General features: G+C 37.4%; 1 protein-coding gene and 1 pseudogene across 2 annotated transcripts; one reads left to right on the forward strand and one right to left on the reverse strand.

Annotated features, from left to right (window-relative positions):
* Positions 1-294: 294 nt before the first annotated feature.
* On the reverse strand, positions 295-5,127 carry LOC145897960 (sodium-coupled monocarboxylate transporter 1-like). Its single transcript, XM_082986414.1, has 13 exons — positions 5,004-5,127; positions 4,767-4,874; positions 4,518-4,705; positions 3,624-3,689; positions 3,353-3,472; positions 2,707-2,861; positions 2,384-2,524; positions 1,935-2,153; positions 1,704-1,816; positions 1,492-1,649; positions 1,191-1,426; positions 686-792; positions 295-509 (listed from the first exon to the last, which is right to left on the reverse strand). The coding sequence occupies exons 1-13, from the start codon at positions 5,050-5,052 to the stop codon at positions 295-297; spliced, it is 1,875 nt and encodes a 624-aa protein (XP_082842540.1). The 5' UTR covers positions 5,053-5,127.
* Positions 5,128-8,063: 2,936 nt separating this feature from the next.
* LOC145897260 (organic cation/carnitine transporter 2-like) lies at positions 8,064-11,503 on the forward strand (annotated as a pseudogene). The gene is made up of 9 exons (XR_014402373.1): positions 8,064-8,248; positions 8,381-8,457; positions 8,882-8,985; positions 9,067-9,221; positions 9,373-9,471; positions 9,723-9,963; positions 10,066-10,153; positions 10,442-10,580; positions 10,661-11,503. The product of XR_014402373.1 is annotated as an organic cation/carnitine transporter 2-like (transcript).
* The last annotated feature ends 125 nt before the right edge of the window (positions 11,504-11,628 follow it).

An 11,628-nucleotide genomic window follows, 5' to 3' on the forward strand; every position in this document is an offset into this window, starting at 1 on the left:
ACTGATGTTTTAATTCCTGTGGGCATCAGTTATCACCGATAATTTAGACAAACACCCTGCTATGCTTTGTATCTCTACATAGCAGTAAATAAAGTGAAGCTGATTTTTTGACATCCTAAAAACTGGTTTATTTTGACACGAAGGGCACATATAAACAAGAATCAAGTGGCATATATTCTTGCCGAAACGTTTCTCGTCATGAAACATGACAATGTTAACAGCAGTATGAGGCCAGTATTTTTGTTCTAAGAATCAAGTGTTCCTGACATATTGCAGTAAACACATATTGCGGTATTATTTGTTGAATGAATGTCCACAAGAATGAAGTGTTCCTGAAGCAGCTTCAACTAGATGAAAATCCACATCTTCCTCTTTGTTTTCTTTCTTTGTCTCGTCCTCAAGAGGAGGAACTCCAAATCGAAAAAATCTTACTACTGACTTCGGTAATAAAGGATTGTCAATAAAAGGTACAAACAACCTCGGGTCCATTTTTTTCGGATCCCTTAAACCTTTTAAAGAGAGCGCGTGACAAGGTATTAGCAGGACAAATTTTCTTTCCTTATTTATGTATATTTTAAAATGCTGCCAAAAAAGTTTACTTTTTATTGAAAAACTTCTAGCACTATTTAAAAGTAAAGCACTTCGTACTCTATCATGTGTGTGTTCGTAGACATGAAAGACTAACCTGTGCAAGCTGATACCAAGATACTCACAGTCAATGTAACGACACACCCGACGAGTGAGTAGTACATGAACGACATTGCCTGGATTGGGTTGTAACTTTTTTGATCTCTGCGTTACATAACATTTGCTCGTTGACAACTTTTTGCACAAGTTTCACCGATAGAAAGTGTGAGAGTTTTACCATGAGGTGATTTATCCGCACATTAATACCATGATTGCAAATGTGATAGTTATACACGAATACGACTTATTGTTAGATACGAAAATATATGTTCAAATTACCTAGACAAACTGGTGTTCAAATTTCAAATTATTATTTCAGAATACTTAAATACACACAGCACTAGACAAACAGGCAACATTGAATTTATATGTTTATAGTGTAGTTACACAACTGTCGATTATTATAGAAATATGTGATGTTATCGCACGGTTGTTTACAAATATTCCCTCCTGTGGAACTTTCGATTCGAACACAGGTTGTCTGCCCTATAGTTACAACTTACACTTCAATGGAAGTAGTAGTGGGGGTTGTAATATTACCCCAAGTGGTTGACTTCATGTAACTATTTGTGGAAATATGGGTGTTAGTTTCATTGTGTCCAGTGATCTCCGAAAACGTGCAGTTATCAGTATAAATAGGAAGCATACGCTGGGACTCTGGGTCTTTTCCGTTAATCAGACCTCCAAGGGCTAACCAGAGAGCAAACCCAGTACCGACAACTTGTCCAATCAAGGCGCCCTGCAAAGACGGGAACATAAAATATTTTTTTGCGTAAGTCGAAGCAAATACGTGATTAAACTAACCACCGCATTACAATGAGGAATAAATACTCCAAGTGTAAATAGCCCGATTTTTGGGCCTTCCAAAGCTCCCTGGATTGAGAATATGATGAAAACGATGGTCTGCGAACTGGGAGTAAACAGGAAGGCTATGATAGCTACCAAGACGCCGACCGTTAGTGCTGCAAATGTAACAAAATCATCATTCTGTCTTACCGCATTATCTTAAAATTTACACGTTAGCTTGCTGATTATTAGTTTCCATGTGTGCGTCATGTGTGGCTTCAGCGGAACAAAGAAATCCTCAAGAAACAAGGAACTTAGAGAGATGATCCCAGAAGACACAGAACTGTTAAAGTTAAACAAATTATAAAATCATAAATATACAATTTTATGCTATTAAAAGTTTGCGCTTTCACTAGATATTTTGTTGCATAGTTTTAAGAAGTAACAAGCTTGCACGTTACCTTAACGTGCCACTGTAGGCTGCTGCAATAAACAATCCCGACATTCCCGGTAGACCATGAAATACTTCAAGTGCAAGATAAGGAACCATTTGATCTAATTTTTCAATCTTCTTTGATTTTATCGGATCACAACCTTCGAAGTAGGCGTATGCAACACATCCACTGCACATCGCTATCATCGTAAAGACGATATTCGGAAAAAGAGCAGTACAGGAAGCACTGTAAAACGACTTTATTGGTTTTATATGACTGTAAACTGGTCGCACGTTCCTATGAATCCTATTGCTTGCATTAACTATCTCCAGCAAGGAAATTTTTGGTTACACCTCAATCAGTTGTTTATCCCAAACTAATGTTTGGATTAAAAAGCTGTATTCTTATTTTCACACACATTTTATAAAACAATGCTGGTCAAAAACCCACAACCTTATTTCTGAACGGAGACTTACATTCTTGCGTCTCTAACAGATTTACAAGACAGGTATCGTTGGCAGACTGACTGATTCAAACACGCTGCTTTAGTTTGTGAGATGCTCAATCCAACCATAACAGTCCAGAAGGTTGTACGAATCGTTGGATCCAAATCAAATCTGAAACACCGCCATGTTTATTTCCAAATGTAAAAACGAACAAACACTAAAATAGGTACTAAGCAGATTTTTTGCACACTAATCAACAGGAATTGTTTGGTCGTTATATAATTTTTTTTTTGGATATTTGTTCAAATCTCTTGAAAAGTTTATTACAGGCATAAAGTAAGATAATAGCTTACGTCCATATGTTGTTTCGCCCACTTCTCTCAATAGATTTCCATAATTCTCCGATGCCTCCAACCTTAATTGTGCCTTGCACAATTACCGAAAGTGAACCGATAAGCATAATGGCGGCTTGCAAGGTATCTATCCATATAACTGCTTTAAGTCCGCCCTGCATTGTAAGTATTCAGCATTAATCGGTGCTGTGAATTCCCACCAAACTATAACGTATTGATGCAAATGGTCAAAAGTCACAGAGCTAAAAGAGTGTCAAAAAGTATACAAAAAGTTAAAACAGAGATATCAGGGATAAGGTAATGGCATAGTATCTTTATATGAGTGTCGAAATCTTTCCTCCGTCGGGCATTGACCGATGAGGATTCATTGTTTTATTTGTATCGAGTTATAAGTTAATTAAAATCCTCAGGTACACGATTCCCTGCCCATTTTTGACGGCATAGTTTTATTATTATTTGATTTGTTAACAAAACACACAGTCCACCTCTTAACAGTACAAAAAGTAAATAGCAAGCTCCTATTCAAAAGAATGTACCACAACAAATACTTAAAATAAATACAGATTATTTCCCACTAACGTACAATGTTCTCCCCAGACTAAAGTGCAATAAGTTTTCGTGAGGTAGAACGTGTTATGCAACTTACAACAGTCGTGTACATAGTGCAGATGACGATGGTCATGATGATGCTCGTCGTAATAGAGATAGGTGTCACAGCACTAAGAGCAAGAGCCGGAAGATATAATATTACTCCCATGTATACCATCTGCAAAATTGGTTGCTTAGACATGGTTAACATACTTAAATTTTCGTGACCTATGATACTGAAAGTTTAAATCAAATAATACTATTTTGAAGTGTAAAGAGTATTTTGGACAACAACCGACTTAATCGAAATTTCAAACACATCCCCGTACTTCGTTTATTATTCCAACAGCCGATGTAAACTTTCTGACGATTGGATGAAATCGCAATCCTAGATACTGAAAATGCAAAGAATGCGGTTAAGCTTAAGCAAAAGGCAGAGGTTACAGTACTGTGCGTTACATTTTAAAGGAGTCGCCCAATAATTCAAGGAAAAAGGATTCGAGTTTTTTTAAAATGAAACTTTCACACTTGGTACCTTTGATATAAATGGCAACTCTTTGTAAATGCGTCGCACGCAAAAATGGTAAAGAACCTGTAAGCCCGTTTACATATACGATCGGAAACGAGAGGAATTGGAACATCTCAAATTCGCATGTGTTTAAATGTGAGGTTTGGCCATTTTTATTCACTAAAAACGAGGTAAAATAAACAAACATCAAAAAAGTTAAATTCTCTTGAACAGCATTCCGTTTGCGCTGGAATCGGAAAAAAAACAAGAAATAAACTAAAAAGATTAAGTGTGCTGGAATCCATCACACTGCATGCAATGTGGACGGTCTACACCTAAAACTTTAAAACCTATGTCAAGCATCATTTATCTATAATCCAATGCGACAAACTCAAAAAAACGCACACCTAAAACCCTTAGCATGATTCTGTTCTCAAACGGATTGAGCGCGAGGGCAATTGAGTGCTTCATCGCTCCTCTTGCGCAAAAAACGGGAGGAGCGATTGAGCGAAGCGCATTCGAATTCTCTTCAATTGTTCATGTAAACGGGCTTACTGTAAAAAAAATTTTTAACGCAAGATTGAATTTTCAACAAAATTTGCGTCGTATCTGCGGTAAATCTTTCCTGTCACACACAGAAATGTTTGGAACCGTTGGAATGAAGGTTTCTTTCAACACACGATATGGCCCAACACATGAAACAGAACAAGTAAACCTGATAAATGGTGTTGAGTCGAAGGCGGTGTATCAGAGGAATGTAGTAGACGCAGGCAACGAACGTCGGCACTACCATAGAAAAAGAATACCAAATCGTCACCATTCCAAACAGGTACGCCTCTGATGGAAAAGCGAGAACGGTGATTGCAGAAATTAAGGTAACGGCTATGGAAAAGCCGACCGGTACTTATTGGACAAAGTACTTCTTTATCGTAGATTTCGTGGATATCAAGCTTTAAGTTTGGACTTACTGGTGACATCTTTCTGCCTCCATAAAAATAGTTTTCAACATTTTCCTTTCGTCGATCTTTCACCGCGAAGAAGATTCCGATGGCGGCAGAAAGCACGAGAGTAACTGAAACATTTCACCACAAGGTTAAAGTTAGTTTCAAACCTCACGTCTTTCATTCTTTTTTAACGCTCCTTCCGCTTTCGCTACAAAATACACACAAAGACACTTACTGTAAGTTCATTTCATACTTACCGACAAACACAACAATATCCAGATCTCCGAAGGCATTATTAGTAGCCATATTCAACTTCTAAACAAATGAAACTTATTACAGATACAGCATATGTTTTATCCCCAGTTCCAGACGGCGCCAAACCTATAACGGAAGGTAACTGGTAATTGTTGTGCTGATGTCGACAGTTTTTGTTCAATGGAGCAAAAATCGTACCACTTTTTTAATATTGTAAACTGTAGCATCATTCTTAACGATTCGCAATGGTGTTTTAGCAAATATCACTGATGTAAAACGCACAACGGCATTGTAATGCCACAGCATATGTTTAATCCCCACCTGTATCCCGCAAAGCACAAATGTAACTGAAGCATTCACCACTCTTGTTGTTGATATTGTTGTTATCATTTTGCTTCAAACATTTCGTTAAAGCAAACTTCGTTAAACTTTCACCACTTTCTACTGAAGGCCACGCTAAATGCTGTGATTTCCTTTCTCGTTTGCTTTAGCAAGTGCTGTGCTGTGCCTTGCATTCTATATTATTCGTTTGTGCGTTTTCAAGCTTGTATCGGTATCAAAACTGCGTGGAAAAGTGTCTTGTGTAGCATATCAGGACTAGGGTCTCACAAAAATTTGGCAGTCTGTTTTTTGGCAGTTTGTTTTTACAAGTTCATTATAGTTAACATTGTGATATAGTGTGCAACGAACATCGCAGTTGGTGGCGCTCGACTTTCCGAAGTGATAATATATGGTCGTAAAGTCTGACTGGCTTCGATTATGAATGAGTCTTTCAAATTACATGGGTGCAAAATACTTGGGGTTAATTACTTAAGCCAAAGCTCTTATGCTGTTCATCATCTTAAGTTACATAAAGGTTTCGAACACGAACTGCGTTCATCATCAGTGCTATTGAATGAACGAGCTACATACAGCAAAGCACTGAGTTAGACATACAACTACACGGGAAGAAAAACTAGACGAAAGCTCCAAACCTCTCCGCCTCTTTAACATTTAGGTTCTTATACTGCGGCTTGGCATATCTCAATTCATGAAGTCGCTGCCGAGTTGTTGGTATTGTGGTCACATGATGTGACTCTGAAATGTTCATGTAACTAGTTCATTCAATAGTACTGATGATAAACGCAGTTCGTGTACGAATCGTGTACTTAACTTAAGATGATTAACAGCATAATAGCTTTGGCTTTCTTTCAAATTACATGTACAACTTTATTCTTACCAACTGCCATTTCATGGGACACAAGGTAAATACGGCATACATCTTTTTATGGAAAAAAGTGGTAGATGTTTTTTAAAAACCCTCTGACTACAAGGTTTTTCTATCTTAAATGGCGTTGTGAGATTTGCGTGGGTGTCATTTAGTTTGGCGGTTTCTTCGGTAACTACCGGCTGTTGCGAAATGTTGTGGCGGGCACAAAACTTTGCAAAACAATGGCGTGCACGTCGAAAACCTGTGCCATTTTATCATATTATATTCTACATGATTGCCATGTCAACTGCTATGTACAATACAAAAGATATCGTAAGATAAGCAAAGTGGAGCCAGTAATATGAATATTGGCCGTTTGGTCAGCAAAGTCGTCTGAAAGTCACACCATCTGTACTGATGAGACCTTTTAGGTCGAAACAGTGGCCATTTGTCTGCAGCTTACACAAAAGATATCGTGTCTGCATTGTTTCCCGTTATATGGCACTTGGTAAGAACAAAGTGGTACATATTAATTGAAATACTGATTTATAATCATCGAGGTCAAGTCAGACTTTACGACAAACAATTAGGAAAGTGATGCGCCACCCACATGATGCATTGTTCGTTAATCTGTTTGACAGCTGGATGGTTCCTCGTGTTTGATGGGCTCGTCAATTTTCGACATTCCATTTTACGGATATCTGATGCGTTTTTTAAATAGCTCTGAAAAATTACTTATTACAACGGCCAGTCTTCCACTGGCGTCAGAACCACAATAGAATTGGTGGAAGAAAAAAACACGGAAAAGAGTCGAGCGGAAACTATTTGTTCCACCTTTGCTCAAATATCACGGACTTGGTTTCTGATATATGGACTTGTGATATTACTCTTTTGCGAAAATTTACCACGGGTGGGAAGAAAAAAGATGTCTGGCGTAAAAAACACTGTAGCTTCGCGTGTAACGAACGCTTTCACAATGCAGCGGTTTTCTTTTACTTCAGGCAGAAACCGGTGCAATCCATGCAGAACAGACCCGAGGTGGATGACTTGATTAACCGCTGTGAAAAGCGAAGCGTCAAGGTGAACTGTTCGCACGGAACAAAGAGATTGTTCTTTTAGGGTGTTTACTTAAAAAACGTTCGATTGACCTTGGAAGAGCGAGATTCACGCTTGATGCAGACCGTGGTGAAACATTTGCCACAATGTCAGTTACATGCGTTGAGCTTTGCTGCATCACAGGACAGTAGCAACAAACAGATTCTGACAGGTTTACCACAGGATGAATAATGTAAACTGCAGTATATCATGTTTGTGTGCTGAATTTGGTTGAGAAAAAAAAGGAATAATGCAGCACATCAGCTTACTGTCAGCAGAACTTTGGCTTACATAGCATGAGGTTGTACCAGACAGAAATCCTTGCAACATGACACATGATTTTGTAGAATGTGTTGTGCTTTCCGCACTGATAGTGATATTTTGTAAATTATAATGATAAAGGAAAGTCCACTGAAAGCGTTTGCAAAATATGAGAAGCGTCTATGCTTGCTTACATTTATCAGCACTTTGACGAATACAATGAATGCTTTTCAGTTTCTTGCTACATATTACACTCCACCCTATCAGTTTTATTCTTCAGCATACACAAAGCATCTTCATGTAAGTTATATTCTACTTATTTACCTTGACATAGATTATAAAAACTTCACTGACATTTGTCAAAAATGTGATGGTAAAAGAACCGCGAACTAAACAAAATTATGTAAATTATATTAATTAGCTCTGTACCCTTATTTTGATCTATTTTGTTCAACGAATGAATGATGTGGTATTATTTTAATACTGCATCCACGCAATTATAATGCGCATTTGTTTCAAATGGTTGTGTTTTCGACGGTGCAGAAAATCGATTTGCATTGTGCGACATTACCTGTCTTGTACTCATGTACTTTTGCTTGCAGATAAACGAGTCAGTTCCCTTCAACACGACAACAGAAGAAGTCGTAAACGGAAACCTATCCATAGACGCTTGCTTCCCTGTCCACAGCACGCAAATGGAAGGTATAACGTATACATGTGGAACCAACTCCAAAGCGACATTACATTTAATGCAATTATTATATGCATACCTGTTTTGCTGCAACTCTTTCGTCCTTTATATTTTACCATATACGAATATCAATATTTTTGCAGGATCCAATGAGACGAACAATACGAATTTGTGCGAGTCTTACGTATACGAAGGCAAAGTGCAAACTATCATTACCCAGGTAATGTTTCGTGAAACCAACTACCACTAAGGTGTTGGCCATCATCAAATAAACCAACTAGAAATATCTGCCGTTATGTTGAATATGTGGTAATTTTGACTATATTACCAAAACAAAGCTTACAGGTTGTGGATGTACCAATTCAATTTTGATAGCTGTAATCGTGAACACGGTCATATTTAGCGAATACCCTGGAGTGTATTTTGAATGTATTCAAATCCGCGTTGTAAAATCCGCATACTGAGCTGCAGACAATTGTACACACTGTTTCAATATATAAAGTTCTCGCCAGTGCAGCTCAGGACTGTTGCACTGAACTAGCTGGTAAGATTGCAAAGAAAAGAATTTTTAACTTTGTGGTACTTCAAGGTCAACGCCGATCCTGTCTGTAGCTCAATGATTGTTATGGCTCTCATATACGCAGTTCAACCTTGTATGTGACAAAGCGTGGATTAAACCAACCTTGGTATCTGTGTACATGGTGGGGAAAATGGTTTGAGGGCTGGTGAGCGGTTTCGTATCGGACAGGTAAGCTCAGCAATACACAACATGGGTTTGTGTCTGAAAAACTACATGCAAAGATAAATCTTGTCGCTGATCTGTAATCAGGTTCGGACGGAAAGTGTCGTTTCTGGCATTCACATTCCTTCAATTTGTTCTATCATTTGCCACGAGTTTTGCTCCAAACATTGTTGTTTACGCGATCTTCCTCGGTTTAACTGGATTTTAGGGGGTTGGAAACTATGCGGCGATTGTTGTTTTAGGTAAGTTTCATGTTTAGTCCTTTTGGTCCCGATTTACAAAACTTGCTGTGCAAAAACGTTTCCCTCGGGTTTTCAGTAGTTTTGTTACCGAGATTGCTTATTGTTGGTTATCGAAGTAAGATGTTTTGTTACTTTTTCCATTATATTCCAGGTTCGGAGATGGTTAGCTTCGAGAAACGGGGGCTGGCTTATTTTATGGCAGCGTCGAGATACGCAGTTGGTTACATGATGCTTCCATCGTTCGTTATTTGTAGGTTCCAGTTTTAGTTTTAACATTCAAACTATTAAATGTATCATTTTCACTATGGTCATAACCACCACTACAGAAAAGTTATTACCCATATGGTATCGAAACGATTGCGGCTGTGGCTGATATAAATTATGTTGAAACTAAAATAACTCTTACTAAGCACAAGTTTTGATGTGATTTATAAATAGAAGCAAACTAAAGCAAGGTTTATTTCACTTTCCACCTTTTTTTCATTCCCACTGATTCTATAGGTTGCTGGACGAATCACCGGTGTGGTTGCTAGCAAGTGGACAGAAGAATAAAGCTGAAGCAGTTTTGCTGAAAATCGCCGCTTACAACGGTCAGACCACAACCGACATTGCAACCACCGTAGCTTTGGTGGAAGAGAAAAAAAACAGAAGATAGTCGAGCGGAAACTATTTGTTCCACTTTCGCGCAAATGGCCAAGGCATTTTTTCTTATCGGCAGACTTGTCACTGTTTTGTTTGCGTGGTAAGTTTTATTAGAAAAACACTCTTACACAGGTATATTAAAAAGACAAAGATTGAACATCTAAAGCCAAAAACGGACATTCGTATTTTGTGATGTTTTCAGGGTCGTCGTTTTCATGACTTACCTCGCAATCGCCTTAAACAACGATAACTTGAGTGGAGATCGTTATCTCGACATATGATATATGCTGGTAGGAAATACAGTTTTTCAATATACAGACATTAGATATTGTTGAGTTTAATTAGAACTTCAAAGTTTAATATTTCACATAATTTTGCAGCAGCGTTGATTTGAGTACTTGATAAATAGGTTGTAAATAAACCATTTCAATCTTCACATGATTCACGTTGTTGTGAAAGCTTAAATCTAGAATTGCGAACTGCAAAAAATGAAAAAGGTCTAACAATCGTTTACAATTTGTTAAATCGACATCTTTAATAACCCCCTGTATCGTAGGATAAAACGTTGTATTTTGCAGGCGAATCTGGCGACACAACAGCGCCATCTATCGGTATGTCTCTTGCAATTTTTGCCTCCGCCTTGTCTTATTTGTTCATTCCTGAAACGAAAGATACAAAGCTGCCGCAGACCACTGAGGAAGCGAAAAACTTGAGGAGGTATTTGATTGTGCAACCTTAACAGGGAGAATTCCCAAATTTTAAACAAATCTTGTTTTTATTTGTTTTCTTGAAACAAGGCCTACAAAACACAAGAAGAAAGCAAGCCAACGTCTAGAAAGCACCCTGTGAAGCAATTTTATTATTTTTTTAAATTTTAGCTCAAGGAGTGTTAAGACGTAGTTTCATGAAGCGTTAGCATTAACAATGGTTATTTACTTCACAAAAAGGACACATGCGGTAAAGTGAAATATGTTGCCAGAAACTGTAAACCAAATACTACGTTTGTCAGAGTGCTGATAAATACTGTTTAATGGGGTATAGGTACGTATTACGTATTACGTATTCCTTATACTTTTATTATACACCCAAGAGAAAAAAACATGTTGCAACTAAATGGGTAGCGAAGCTGGGTTGTTAATTTCAGGGATGTTTATTTTAAATAATTTTTCAGTATGGTTTTTGAAAGTAGAAGTAACACGTTGTATTTTCTTGTATTTAAAAAATAAGGCATCATCGTTATACATTACATTTAAAATCGTTAGTTGATTATCAATCATTGGCGAATATTTACACAGCAGAGCTCCTATCATAAACCTTAAGATACTAGACTGTGAATGCGCAGCTTGCGTCAAGTGTCAAACAGAGTGGTATGATGCTACAAAAAGTTTGCAAAACCTGCTATTTTGCATGGTACAAGAAGGAGTGTGTTGCTAAAATAATAGAGGGGAGCAAAAATAGAATATAAGGTTTGCTTTTTTGTGTTGTCATTTATTAACGTTTAATTATAACGTTTAATTCTATTGGATTGGAGTGACGTCGTTGTTTTGATTACTTTAATTGTTATTTTTGGTCCCATTAATATAGTGTGAAAATTCGCAAAAAATCATTCGCAAAAATGAAAAAATAAACGTTTCATCAACCAAAGCATATCAATTTCAAACATTTGGTATTATATTGATTTGAACAAAACGTTAAAAGAATAATAGATCCACACAAAGATGGAAAAATATTCTCTTCAGTAGGTGCTTGTTAAAATTCTTCAACA

Source organism: Ascidia mentula, chromosome 4 (genome assembly GCF_947561715.1).
Source record: "Ascidia mentula chromosome 4, kaAscMent1.1, whole genome shotgun sequence".
Lineage (NCBI taxonomy): Eukaryota > Metazoa > Chordata > Ascidiacea > Phlebobranchia > Ascidiidae > Ascidia > Ascidia mentula.

Coding starts and splice junctions, on each gene's coding strand:
- LOC145897960 (XM_082986414.1), bottom strand. CDS start 5,052: ATGGCTACTAATAATGCCTTCGGAGATCTGGATATTGTTGTGTTTGTC. Junction 2,862..3,352: donor GCACTATGTACACGACTGTT/GTAAGTTGCATA, acceptor CTTACAATGCAG/GGCGGACTTAAAGCAGTTAT. Junction 1,650..1,703: donor AATAATCAGCAAGCTAACGT/GTAAATTTTAAG, acceptor TTACATTTGCAG/CACTAACGGTCGGCGTCTTG.